The sequence below is a fragment of the Peromyscus leucopus genome, chromosome 9 (assembly GCF_004664715.2).
Source record: "Peromyscus leucopus breed LL Stock chromosome 9, UCI_PerLeu_2.1, whole genome shotgun sequence".
Taxonomy (NCBI): Eukaryota; Metazoa; Chordata; class Mammalia; order Rodentia; family Cricetidae; genus Peromyscus; species Peromyscus leucopus.
In genome coordinates this window covers 50176028-50191019 of record NC_051070.1, presented here as the reverse complement: position 1 = coordinate 50191019, position 14992 = coordinate 50176028, and the positions used below count along the sequence as shown (strand labels likewise).

The following is a 14992-nucleotide window of genomic DNA, read 5'->3' as shown; positions in this document are numbered from 1 at the left end:
ATCCTTGGAGCTGGAGTTATAAGCAGTTATGAACCACCTGATGTGGGTGCTGGAAATTGAACTAGATCCTCTGGAAGAACAGCTAGTGCTCTTACCTGTTCAGCCATCTCCCCAACCTTGTAGTGAAGATCTGATCTAGGCTTCCAAACTGGGTAGGCAAAGGCTCCACCACTGCCCTGCACTGGACCACACTTCCATTTTTTTAATTGTATACCCCTTTCCCCAAGCTACTGTAAAGGCTTTATTTTAATTTTTTTTATTACTTCCTGTGTGGGTGCTGTTTTGCTTGCATGTGTGTTGGTACACCACCTGCATGCCTGGTACGCCGAGACCTCTCTGTCTTGTTCCGCCTGTCTCCCCATCTCTGTCTAGCCATGTCCCCACTTGACACAGCCCTTCTTTCTCTCCCCTCTCCTCCAATAAACCTCTTGCATTATTAGATCTGTTGACATGATGTGATCTTTAGTGGCTGACCTTGGCCAGCTGGCCAAAGAACCTTTTCTAACACTTTATCATTACATGGGGAACTCCAGTTATGCCAAGAAACTAGGATTGCAGTTCCAGCTCTGGCAATAAACAACCACAGCCAAAGAATTTGCTTCTCACACACATATGAAGAAGCCACCTTCTTCCAATGTGCTGGAGTGACTGAAGAAACAGGAATCCCAGGGGTTGGGAGGTAAGGAAACAGAACTCTGTAATGGGGGCTTGAGCAGACTACTCTTGGGTTTTAGGATCAAGTTCTACTACAATATTAAAGAATTCTAGAATTAATCCAGTGTGTTAGGTAATCAATAACCAACTCAAATAAACAAGTCTTTCTCCTAAGGCAAACCTCTGTCTACTTTAAGACTGGCTTCTGTTACCCATGATCTGTACTAACAAAGTATGCAAGCATCACTTAGGACCATTTCCTCTTCTGGCATGCATGAAGCACAAGAACTCTTATCTTCTCAATAAAATGTAATGAAGCAAAAGCACATTGTCCTACCTCATCTTACAGCTTAACCTGTATCTTACAACTTAACCTGGATCTGACTGTGGCGGCTTACTGTACCCATCTAGGTTTTTTTGTTTGTTTGCATTTTACAATCAAAATTTATTTCACTTCATTTTGTTCTGAAAACCATCTATAAAGTCAGAAGGGCATGGTTAGGATAGATTTTTGTCCAAGGAAAAGTCCAAATTTAGGAACTAAAAATGCTTGTAGCTCCGGATTAGAGTTTTCCCCACTATGCACGTACAGAGCTGTACTTTTCCACTTGACAAGCATGCTTAAGGAACTGGCCGGAGTACTCGGAGTGAGTACAGTACGTAGTCCGTCTCAGTCCTAGCTTTGTTAGCTTCATCATCTATCCACTAAGCCACCCTAAGGAAAGCATAACTCCAAATTCTAGTTTCTTCAGGAGCATTTTTTAAAATTTTAAAACAGAAAGCTAAGGGCTGCAAAAAATTCTAGAAATCTAATGATAGTGTCTTTTTACAAATAGAACAGAAAAGTTAAATTACTTGAAAAAGGTCAAATTTTAGTGGTAAAGACTAAAAACCAGGTCACTAAGAACCTAGTTCAATTGGTTTTCCCACTACTTCTTCCTTCTTCCAAAGTAGTTGAAAGATCTTTGAAAACTGCAACCCACTTTGTCAGTGTTGACTAAGATTTCATAATCAAATTAAACCCTTATGTCCCAAGATATTCCCTGTACTGCTCTCATAGGAATTTAGGTGGGACTAGATTATCAATTCCTCAAAGAATAAATAATTTTCTGAGTGGGAAAGGTAATAGGACTATACTAATGAGGTTACACCAGGACTAATTATTGTGAGCACTGTCTCTAGCCTTCAAGACCTGCAACTGGAGATGTTTGTGTTTTGAGACAAGATAATCCCCTGTGTAGCTCCTAGAACTCATTAAGTAACCCAGGTTGGTTTCGAACATTCCATCTTCCTACCTTAGTCTGTGGAGTGCTGGAATTATAGACACCAGCCACCAGAACTGGCTTTTGTTCCTCCCTTCAGAGATCTATGGTCTCACAGTACTAGTGGTGGGCCCAGAGGGTTAATCCATTTTCTTTTAGCCTGGGCCCTCACTGCTATCTCTGGGTTCAGCCCCTCCCCCACAGCCTCTGGTTCAGACTTCCTGTGGTTCCACCAGGGTCTCACTAAATTAGCTGGTTAGGATTAGGAGGGCTGGAATGAGAGTGACTTTCCGCATGCAGCTCCTGCTGATTTACTGAGTACAATAAGGAACTTCTACTCGGCCCAGTCATTCTGCCTCTTACACATATTTCTTCCTCTTGCTCCTGCTCCTCTGTGGTACATATTTCTTGCCCAAACTAGTTTCAAAATTACAAATTCTTAAACATTAAGGCTAAAAAGTGACTCCTTGATACTGAAGAGTGAAAAGGCTCAATGTGACACCTTAAACATTCAAAGAATTCAAAGAATCCGAACCAAATAGGAAGCAGGAAGGGAACTTTGTACAGCCTAATTCCTTTCTTTTACAGCCGAGGAACCAGATTCCCCTTCTCTGGAGTGAAGTGACAGTAAGGGAAGCCCGCATTCTCTGCTGGCTGCTCTTTGCACAGCACGTTCGTGCTCTCCCACTTAGAAAAAGATAGACACAGCCATGATCTTATTGCCTACACACACACAGAGCACAACTTTTTATTCATGCATAAAGAATCTACACTAGTAACTCACAGTCTAGATTCCTTCCAGGTTTTCTATAAAGGAAAAACCTTCAACTATTTCAGAGATTATTTGCTGATCCCCCTTCTTCAGATCAGTGTTTCTTATGTGTTTTGAGTCATGGTGTTTCAGTCTCAGGCTATGATAAAACTAGTACCCAAGGAAGAGCATATAAAATGGCTTAGAGATTTCAAGGTCACTAGAAGCAGATCCTTTGCACTAAAATGTTAAGCTTAATCCATCACTGAACCATATATGTACATATATAATTTACCAACTGATAATATGTTTAGCCAGAATCACAATTTGACATTTGGTGCTTTTCCTAAAATAAAGCTAACAAGAAATATCCTTTCACAACTAAGTATTTCTGTCAATGGAAAACACACACATGGGTACACATGTGAAGATGCACAGTACATTTCAGAGACAAAAGGAAACTTTTCCTGGATACTCTTACGGTTCTATTTATTCAATAAGGGCAACACATACTTTTTAAAATAAAATGTACCAGATTTCTTTCACCCAAACTTCTCTAATATTATTTCACATACCTTCCTCTTGTATCTCAGACTACCATATGGTATTAATTATTTTACTACTGTGTAAATAAATTTATTATTTAAATTTTTATTTTAGATAACATTTATTGCATTTAAACTGAATAATTTTTAAAATAAATTAGTTTAGAATGGTATTGCTTACACTTCTCACATTTTTAGAATTTCGTTTTAACATTCTGGGATGCTGGAAATTGAGCTCAGGGCTTCACACATACTCAAGGTAGAGCTCCAACACGAATGACATTCCAACCCTCACATCTTAAAGTACCAACTCTTTAAAACATTTTTTTCTTCCTGTCTATGGGTGTTTTGCCTCCATGTATAGCTATGCACTAAGTGCATGCAATGCCTGCACAGTCAGAAAAGGTGCTGGATCCTCTGGGACTGGAGTTACAGGCAGTAGTGAGCTGCCATGTGGGTGCTGACAATAAAACCTGGATACTCTGGAAGAACAGGAAGCACTCTTAACTACTGAGCCATCTCTCCAGCACCTCCACCTTCTTCTTGTTTGAGATAGGATTTCACTGTGTAGCTATGACTAGCATGGAACTTCATATGTAGATCAGGCTGACCTAAAACTCCTGAGTGTAAGGATTAAAGGTATGCACCACAACATCCAGCAAATTACTAACTCTTTTACACTGACTTTCTTTCACAACTATTTTTTTTACTAAGTAATCTACATATCACAACATCCTAAAAATCAGCCAACAGTATATTTCACTTATTTTAAAGATTTATTTACTTTTATGTGTATGAGTGCTAACCTGCATATGCGGGTGCGCGTGTGTGTGTGTGTGTGTGTGTGTGTGTGTGTGTGTGTGTATCACATTCATGCCTGATATGATCAGAAGAAGCTGGCAGACTCTTTGAATTGGAGTTATGAGTAAACAACCATAGGTTCTGGGGGTCCTGAGTCCACTGCAAGAATAGCACATGCTCTTAACCACTGTGCCACCTCTCTAACACCACTGTATTTATTTTAAATATTATAATTTCCTTTAAAGTCTTCTTGGAAACAAGAGAATAAATGAAAAATTACACTTGATTCATTAAGTTGATTTGTGTTGGGCTGATAGAAAGTAACTGAAAGACAGCAAGATTAGAAATAAGGAGGTAAAACATAATATTCACATGGATAAATTGCCTAACTATATTTAAAACTGTGGCAGTAAAAATGAAGGGGTAATACAAAATTGGTACTAGCAAAACCAGAAATAGGCAGTATAAAAAAGAACTGGAAAGAACAGTTGGGCTGGAGCAATGGCTGACTGGGTAAGAGTGTCAGGTGTGCAAGCAGGCTGTGGCTGTGCCTATTAACTCCAGAGCTGTGCAGGGCAGAGACAGGAGGATCACTAGGGATGGCCATCTGCAAGGCTAACTCCAGGTTCAGTCAAAGACCCTGTCTCAGAGGGAAACGCATAACAAAGTGAGTGGTGGGCAGGGCACCAACATCCTGATTTAGTAAATTTAGATTCTGAAGAATGATAATCTATTATCAGCAAACATTTCAGTTTTTACAAGAGTAAAGGTTTATGCCAGGAATCTGGAATACAAACATATATTACTGACAATAATAAAAAGCCTAATGGACAGTGGATATGTATTTTTAAGCATCAATAATTAAAACATGAAAAAACTATAAATGAACAGTTAAGTGAATAACAGTCCAGAAACAGGAGTAATATGTGGAAGGGTGTTACAGTACAGAGCTAATGTATTTTCATACTCCACCTGAGAAAGTACCATTTTCAAAATGAAAGTAAAAGTGGATAGTACCAGGACATATAGCTGTATGTATTATGTAAAATGACAATAAGGAAACATAAAAGTAGGTCACTCTGATTTTCTATTTCAGAAAATGCAGTCAAGGAAGCCAACCCATAGAGCCACAAACGTAAGGAAAATACGTTTAAATAACTATTAACAGAAACCTTCTCTCCATTGAGAAGAAAAAACTACTCCCTTGTTCATTACTGCAGCAGAGTAATGAATGCCTGTCTGCCTTCTCATGTGAACACATATGTATCTGCTTTCCACATCAAAAGCAATAAGGAAATTCAAACTGTCAGCCTCTACTGGCTGTAGGTAATACTCTATTATTTGATCATGATGAATTCCTAATCAAAACAGATTACAATTCACCATCAAAAGTTGTTGAGTGTTAAGAGTAATCTGAATTAAAAGATATAGAACATGTGACTACACTTTAATATTTAAACTAAGGCATGTGTAGAGAAACTTGCTCTTAAATGCCTTAACTGACCACAAATGAGTTTCAGCTCCAACAGAACCAAATTTAGAAATTAAAGATCTGAAATACATCCCTACACACAGCCAACATGTGAAAGAAGCTAGAGGGAGAGAGATAGGGGAAGTGAAAATAAAAATTAGGAATCTAAAATTAGGTTAGTAGGACTCTGATTCTCTGTAAATTATTTCAATCAATTTAAGAGGGGGGAAAGCCCTTTTTAAAAAGTACACTTTCCCATTATGCTTATATTATGTCATGGGCAAATAAAAGTAATACTGCACCAAACTGTTCTTACCACTGAGGTATAATCACTCAGGAAAAATAAACATTCTTAATATATTCTTTGATGTATTACAAATTGAAATAGCTCTAGAATATCACTTTCAAAGAAAAACGTTAAAACACTGTTCATCAAAAATTAAAGAGATCCAGGATTAAAGCTACTCACAATCATGCCAATTGAGTTAAATCTTGATGCGTAATTAAAAAACAAAACAAAAAACCAGAAGCCAAGAGTGCCAGAACTGCCAGTCTTTCAAGCAAATCCTTTTCATATATAAACTCTTAAGGTCTTGCCTTTAGTTATCACTAACTAAAACAAAGCAAACCACTTTGGAGAGGTTGCCAGAATCCCAAGAAGGCATTTCGGCATAAAAAGAGTTAATGCCTAGCTCAGCTGGACAGCCAGTGACCATTTGCAAGCCTCCTAGGTATATTCCCAGCACACACATTATCAGATTAAAGGAACTGCAAACAACTGGGTTGAAGCCTTCCTTTTTCCAAGCCCAGCCTCTTCTTCCTGTGATGTCATATTACAAATCTAGGAAGCCTTTCTTGCTCTCTTCAGAGACAGCCCATCTCACAATACAGCTGGCAACCTCGGAAAGGCCTCCTTCGGCAAGAGCTAACACGCTTAGGAATTTATCTGGGAACCTTTAAAAGACTCTGCCTACCGCCACCTGGATCAATGCAGAAATACCAAAACAGAATAAAGAGAAAGAAGTGCCCGAGGACGACGGACTGGAACTATCAAGACTCTGAAGTAAGACTGATAACTTATGCCTAAACACTCTGAACATGAAGACATTTTAATTTTGGAATATTCACTTTGGCGACTGAAGTACGAGTTTACACAAGGACCATCGTGTCCGACTTGAAACACAGCTTTCCCTTACGTTTGTGGCTCTATGGGTTGGCGGCTTCCTTGACTGCATTTTTTGCCAGTTTCTGGACTAATGGATTTTCTGGAGACCAGAAAAGGAGACTATTGTCCTGAAGAATCTACTAGAAACTTTTAAGCAACACGTTTCATGTTTTCTTTGAAGATTTCTGAGAAGAAAATATTTATAAGAACACGAAAAGAAGCAGATAATTTGCAAATAAACTGGCTGTTGCTGCGACCATATCTGAATACCAACACCACATCTGAATTCCAAAGGCGCCTGCTGCAGACAAAAGGACTCCCTGTTTGCTGGACTGCCTGACAATGGTAAGCTCCAACGGCTCCCACTGCCCTTACGATGACTCCTTTAAGTACTCTTTGTATGGGTGCATGTTCAGCATGGTGTTTGTGCTTGGGCTGATATCCAATTGTGTTGCCATATACATTTTCATCTGTGCCCTCAAAGTGAGAAATGAAACGACAACGTACATGATTAACCTGGCAATGTCAGATTTGCTTTTCGTCTTTACTTTACCATTTCGGATTTTTTACTTTGCAACACGGAATTGGCCATTTGGAGATCTTCTCTGTAAGATTTCAGTAATGCTGTTTTACACCAACATGTACGGAAGCATTCTGTTCTTAACCTGTATCAGTGTAGATCGATTCCTGGCAATCGTCTACCCATTTAGGTCGAAGACTTTAAGAACTAAACGAAATGCAAAGATTGTTTGCATTGCTGTGTGGTTCACAGTGCTGGGAGGAAGTGCACCCGCAGTTTTCTTCCAGTCGACCCACGCTCAGGGTAACAGTACCTCAGAAGCCTGCTTTGAGAACTTCCCAGCAGCCACATGGAAAACCTATCTCTCCAGGATTGTGATTTTCATTGAAACAGTGGGGTTCTTTATCCCCTTAATTTTGAACGTAACTTGTTCTAGTATGGTGCTAAGAACTTTAAATAAACCTGTTACATTAAGTAGAAGCAAAATGAACAAAACAAAAGTTTTAAAAATGATTTTTGTACACTTGGTCATATTCTGTTTCTGCTTTGTGCCCTATAACGTCAACCTTATTTTATACTCTCTCATGAGAACACAGACATTTGTTAACTGCTCTGTGATAGCTGCAGTGAGGACAATGTACCCAATCACTCTCTGCATCGCTGTTTCCAACTGTTGCTTTGACCCCATTGTTTACTACTTCACTTCAGACACAATTCAGAATTCAATAAAGATGAAAAACTGGTCTGTTAGAAGAAGTGACTCCAGGTTCTCTGAAGTGCAGGGCACCGAGAATTTTATCCAGCACAACCTACAAACCTTAAAAAGTAAGATATTTGATAATGAATCTGCAATCTAAGCTGCCCGACTAAACCACTGGGACTGCTCCGTGTTCAACTGTGAAAACTGCTCTGGGAACTTTGCTCAGCTCCAAAAGACAATGAATTATGGACGCTTACATGTTTTTAAGAACGTCTATGTCTGATGTGTTAAACATTAAACTACATTCTATTCTTGTATGCACTCCATTTCATTTTCTTGAACCACTTTAATGTGTTCTTTCCTCATTAAATCTCTATAAAGTTAGAGTCTAAGAGCAATTATGATTTAAATAATGTGATATCTGTACTTTTAAAATTTTGTATTACACAAAACGATTTAATTCAAAAATTTGTTAAATGATTTTATACTGAACCCAGATGTTGTTTAAGTAATAGTTTGCTAAATATTTCACTTCTATTTCATTTTAGATTAAAAGTACTTATCATGCCTAAAACTGCAAACCATGAAGAAAACTAATTTGAAATAGTCAAACCTTTTTAGAGTACTTCCCCCAAGAAAGCTATTGTAGTCTTCTGCATGACATTTTTGACTTTGTAGACAATTCATAAAAAAAGATAGTGTCTAACTATACAGTATATTTTGAAATTACTATTTTGATTTATATTCTGGCTGCAACACCCAATTTTAAAATGATATATTCCATAAAAATTTAAAGTAAGGAAACTAATAAAATGCAACCTTGCTAGGTAAATTGTTTTACTAAGTAAAATGTGCCAGACATTTATTTTAAAAGTACAACAAAAACGTGTACTTCCAGTAATGCTGGTCCAGAAGTCACCAGGACAGGAAGTGCAGGACTTTTTAAAAAGCGGTGCATAGCCAGATGTTTTTCACTTCTTTTCTTCTCTCATTTTAGGTCAAATATTAGGTGACTGAAAATGTTATTTCAAGTGAAAGAAAAAATGCTAACATGAAATATATTAGGTGAGGACACAGTTCCTTACATAGAAAGCAACAAACCTAGAAGACCAAATAACTAACCACAGCTATATTTTCATTTTATACAACATAGAAGGCATTTTAGAGAAAAGTACCAGCTACATAAAAACTTTCTTTTTTCAACATACCCTCTCCCAATTCGGCATTTCCAAAGTTAACTGAAAAAGAAAGTTTTCATTTTAGAAAAATGATATGTAATTGAATTCTGCGCTCAGTCTTTATAGTAAAGCCACCTTAATCTTTGAAGTTTGACTATGGTATGGACATCTATGTTGTAATATGTAAATTTACTTCTTTTCTGAGTTTAGGCTGCAATGATTTCAGACAATCCATGATCTTTTTCTATCTCGGGCAAGTCTCCTTGTAATAAATAGCACAGTACGTGGAAGTTTTCTTTAGAGACTCAGAGTTGCTCATAGGTAAAACTAAGGCGAAATAAACCCCTAACAAGAAACAAACTGGTGAAGAAATTAAGCATATCCTAAAAGAAGTATGTGTGTGTTACACATATGCATATGTATGTGTATATATATGTGTGTGTGTGTGTGTGTGTGTATGTGTGTGTGTGTGTATATGTGTGTGTATATATATGTGTGTGTGTGTGTGTGTATGTGCGTGTGTGTGTGTGTGCTGGGAACAAGTTTACTTCAGCTGCCCTACAGTCCCTGTAGTTGGTATCACCCTAAAGGAAAGAAGCCTATTTAGCAGTCTTAACCATAACGTTGTTGAGGTGAAAAGCAGCTAGCAGTCTACTGATCAAGAGGAAAGGATCATGGAGTTCTGGATTCTGGATTTCTCAGAACTTTCCCTGCTCAGGGAAAATGAGAAAACCCTAAGGGAGATCTCAAAGTAGGAGTTTTACTTTAAAATACTACAAAGATGGTCATCAAATCACTGTTAGTAGTAGGCTCAGTGGAGTTTTTACTGTTCTTGTGTGAACAACATACATGAATCAAAAGTTTTGAAGGATTTTTTTTTTTGATTCTTTTAAGACAGAACTCTGTAGCTATGACTGCCCTGGAACTTGCTCTGTAGACCAGGCTGGCCTCGAACTCAGAGATCCTCCTGCCTCTGCCTCCCAGGTGCTGGATTAAAAGCAACACCTGGCAAATTTTCTAAGATTCTTAACAAAGTATCATAACAGATTAAAAGTTGTAATTTTCTCATCTACATCAAATATACTAAAGCAGGTGATATAGTTCTATAAAGAGTGCCTACCTAACATTTGGAAGGCCCTAGGTAATACACAATTTAAAATACTGAGTAAACTTACCTATCTGGACAAAAGAGTATCAGAACAAAATTTAAGTTATTTTCCTTTGTGAGTGATGTAATGTGAGGTAGATTATATATTTTAGGGTTTCCTATTCCCCCTTCACTCACAAACATATATTAGTATTAAAACACTGAGAAGTTTACTTCGTATTCCTTTAAAATGACAGCGTCTAGTCCTCCCACTCCGGCCCGCCCCAAATAGTTTTCAATATCTTCATGAAGGGCAGATGACAGAGCAATCACTGCACACTGCCTTCCTTCAAAGAACAGTAAGACCAGAATGTGGTCATGGAAGACAGCTTTATGACATCCTAAAAAACCAGCTCCAAACTTGGAAATTAGTTTTTCTGAGAAAACAGAAACCAAGTAACTAGTCCACAAAATATATGTTGCACATTGTCTTTCCATAGAAAAATAAAGATCAAGATACTACCAAGGCTATCAGCAAGCCTTAATATTTACATTCAAATATTATTAAAAAAATTGAAGTATAAATCCTAATTATAAGTATTGATCATTAAAGAAATTGGCCACTCATTTGGGGACTATAAAACAGAAAAGAGAGCAGAGTTCATGTTTCCAATTCAGAAACACTGATTTATGGATGGAATAGCTACAGAAAATGCCTTTTGGTTATGTGTGGTAGAACCCCAGTGAACTTTATCTTTTGCCATATATTAAATTACTAATACCTAGAAAAATCTTTGCCACTTTCTCAGCAACCAAACTTTTTTAATACTTATAGGCCAATCAAACTCCAGATATTATCATGAAAGAATATAAGACCTACAATTCTCGACTATAAATGAGTTTTTGTATTGAAAACATATTATAAAAAGTGCTTAGAAGCCAGGTGGTGGTGGTGCAACCTTTTAATCCCAGCACTCAAGAGGCAGAGGCAGGTGGATCTCTGTGAGTTTGAGGCCAGCCTGGTCTACAGATCAAGTTCCAGGACAGCCACAGCTGTTACACAGAGAAACCCTTCTCAGAAAAACAAAAAAGTGCTTAGATAAGAATGAAATTTCAAAGTAATCCTAAAATAACCTGTTTTTAAAAAGCTCTTTTGAGATAGCCTGAAAACTGAATTACCCAACAGTAATATGACTTCTAAAATGTTCTAAATTCAAAAGGGCTAATCAAGAAACTTATGGCTATAGACCAATTACTTGGTGATTAACAATATGGTTCAATCAGCAATATTTTCCAGAACAACTTATACATATTCATATAAGTATGAATTCTCAAATTCTATTTTATCTTACTATTTTTACTCATCATCTGGTTATTTTTAAAGATGCATTTTTTAATGTTTATTAAAGACCATCATTTATTGTTTATAAAAATTGCCCCAATATACAGAAAAAAACTCCTAATTACGGTAACTAAAAACTTCCACCCCTCCTCATGTCCACAATATCCAGTCTAGATGGATTTAATCTTGAAATGTAATCCAATAAGACTGAAGACTAAACACTTCTGGTCCTGGACAAGATAATAAAATACTCGTAAGCCTTCTGGATCCTTAGACTGGTTGACATCAATAAGGGAACCAATTTTTGATGTTGTAAAAGAAATGTGTTCGACAGGCGGTGGTGGTGAGCCTTTAATCCCAGCACTCGGGAGGCAGAGTCAAGTGGATCTCTGTGAGTTCGAGGCCAGCCTGGTCTACAGAGCGAGATCCAGGAAAGGCGCAAAGCTATACAGAGAAACCCTGTCTCGAAAAACCAAAATAAATAAATAAATGAATGAATAAATAAATAAATAAATAAATAAATAAATAAATAAATAAAAGAAATGTGTTCATCGCCAATGACAATTTTAAGCTCCTGCCGGCCTACTCAGTCAGGAGGGGGCCACAGGGCATCATCTTCTTTGGTGATTTCACTGTCATCAATAATTCTCTTTAATTCTTCCATCACACTTTTATGTACATAAGCTTCTTTTCTGATCATGACATCATTTTTGTAATTGCTGTTGTTGGCATAGTGCAGTTTTCTGTCAGGTCGGAACCCAAACTCCAGGAACTCATGACCAAACTTGCCTTTGTGACCCACGTAGTAACGCAGGTAAAAGTCACTCTCCATGGCCCACAAGGGACAATCAAGAGCGAACTTTAGGAATAGATCACACTACCAGGATCTGCGCCCTAGACTGACGTAGTGGTGGTGCCTTAAAGATGCATTTTTAGTATTGTTAACTCTGTGTGTATGTGTGCACATGTGTGCATGCAAGTATGTGTGCATGTGTGTCTTAGATCCCCTGGAGCTGCAGTTACAGATGTTTGTAGGCACCCAGTCTGGATACTGGGAACTGACCTTGGATTCTCTGCAAGAGCAGTGTGAGCTCTTAACCTCTGAGCCATCTCTCCAGCCCCTATTTTTTAAATTTTATTTATTTGTTTATATTTAATGTATGAGGGCTCTGCATGTATGCCTACATGCCAGAAGAGGGCATCAGATCCTATTATAGATGGTCATGAGCCACTGTATGGTTGCTGAGAATTGAACTCAGGACTTCTGGAAGAGCAGCTAATGCTCTTAACCCCTGAGCCATCTCTCCAGTCCCCTATTTTTTTTTTTTTAATAAAAGAAGAATATCACAAGGTAACAAATCAATTAATAAAAGAATAGGAAATTAACTCCAGGCAAACCCTCCTCTTACTTATTTGCTTATGTAGTACCTACACTGAGTATTTATTCATATGGTCCTAATAAATACCCTATATGTGTTTCACCTACACACATACACACACACACACACACACAAAACCAAACAAACAAACAAAAAAACCATAAAGTTTGCCATTTCCCCTCATAGAGGTAGCACATTTAATTGTCTAAAAGTTCAAAAAACAAAGGCAGATTTTCTTTAGTCAATATGATACCAACACAAGAATTCAATTTTTGCAGTTACAACCCTAACTCTTACCATTTGTCAGTTTAAAACTGTACTTAAGCCGGGCAGTGGTGGTGCATGCCTTTAATTCCAGCACCCAGGAGGCAGAGTCAGGCGGATCTCTGTGAGTTCAAGGCCAGCCTACTCTACAGAGCGAGGATCCAGGACAGGGTCCAAAGCTACACAGAGAAACCCTGCCTCAAAAAACCAAACCAAAACAAAACTGTACTTGTTAAATCTTTACCATTTAGGTAAAGTTAAACAACTGCTTAAAACAACAAGCCAACAAAGATTTTAAGGGCTGCATGTTGGGTCAGCTGGGTCCCGGAGCCCACCTACAGGTGGAGAGTGAGACCACTCCTCACTGTAATGTGTACATCCCTCCTCTCTACTGCCTTGTTTTCATCTGGGTCATCTCCTTCCTAGACTGCTGTATCCTCCCTTTTTCCTCTTTCTTCTTTTTCTAGACTGACAGTTTCATTTTTCTTAGGGTCTACGATACCCTCTTCTTGGGGTTCCTTTCTCATTTCTCTAAAGTATATTCTCTAGTAATTTCATGACAAAAAAAAAGTAACAGAAAGTACACTCCCCAAATCCTTCTAGGTCTGAAAACTGTTAGTCCTCATGTCTGATAAAGAATACTAGACTATCAAATACCCAGAACTCTTGATAAAAACTAATAATGATCTGCATTTCATTCTCCATAAATAATTAGACTATCAAATACCCAGTACTCTTGATAAAAACTAATAATGATCTGCATTTCATTCTCCATAAATAATTAATTTTTAATTTTCTCATTAACTTAACTCTGATTGTTTTGCTTTGTTTCTTGAGTCAGGGTTTTTCTTTGTGTAGCTCTGGCTGTCCTGGAACTCACTTACAGACCAGGTTGCTCTCAAACTCAGAGATTCACTTGTCTCTGTCTCCTTTGCTCAAAGGCATACATCACCACTGCCTGGCTTTAATTCTGATTTTTGACCAAATGTATATTCCTCATCATGCTTAGCATACCAAGTGGGCCTTTTCTGTCTGAAGCCTCCATGTTCTCATTAGCTTTGGACAATTTTCTTCCATTATTATTATTATATTCTTTCCTTGATGTTTCCCTGACCTTTATTGGAGAGGGGAATAAAGAAAAAATGAACCAAGTACTTCTTGATATCAAGATAAGAGGCAGTGTGAACCTAATCTAACAGCGCAAACGTTTCTTGCATTTTCTCCCAGGAAAAATTATCTCTGCACCCCTAGATCACTCAAATCTGTTATAGAAGTCTCGACATAACTGTTCCTGCTCTGATTCTCTTTGGCATCAATAGGAAACTGCAAGTCTGGCTGTTTATGTGTATACAAAATTTGAATGTGGGCTGGCTAAGCATATATAGATGGTCCCTGATTTATAAAGGTTTGACTTACTTTTTTCTTTATAGTGGCATGAATGCAGTATACAGTACATAGAAACCATACTTCAAGCTGAAATTTTATCTTTTCTCAGGTCAGTAACATGCTCCATGACACTTCTTCAATACTAGGCAACAGCAGAGTCATAAGCTCCCCAGCAGTCACTTAATGACAGGCCAAACAAGTTATTTTGTAGGTCAAAGGCATCAAAGGCATTTTTGACTTACAATATTCATAACTTGCAATGGGTTTATGAGGACATATCCCACAGTTATATTAGAACTCTTTCTGTTGTATAGATTATGCACTGCACAACAGTGCTAGGCTTGGGCCAAAATCCTGCATACTTCTGATTTACCAGCACAGGGGCAAGTGCACTTTCGAGCTCCTGATGGACTGGCCATGGCTCTCTGGGGCGAGGGTCCAAGGACTTCATGTTCTCAGACCACCAACAGCAACATCTAGAAACATG

At 37.9% G+C, this 14992-nt stretch overlaps 2 protein-coding genes and 1 pseudogene across 3 annotated transcripts in view; 1 reads left to right on the top strand and 2 right to left on the bottom strand.

The window, feature by feature from the left end:
- Rb1 (RB transcriptional corepressor 1) overlaps positions 1-14992 on the bottom strand; it is a 138300-nt gene that overhangs the window by 30285 nt on the left and 93023 nt on the right. The gene's annotated exons all lie outside the window — the stretch shown is intronic.
- Positions 5932-8742, top strand: Lpar6 (lysophosphatidic acid receptor 6). Its single transcript, XM_028877649.2, has one exon. It carries the CDS (start codon positions 6992-6994, stop codon positions 8024-8026), a length of 1035 nt encoding a protein of 344 aa, XP_028733482.1. The 5' UTR covers positions 5932-6991; the 3' UTR covers positions 8027-8742.
- On the bottom strand, positions 11534-12468 carry LOC114698795 (annotated as a pseudogene).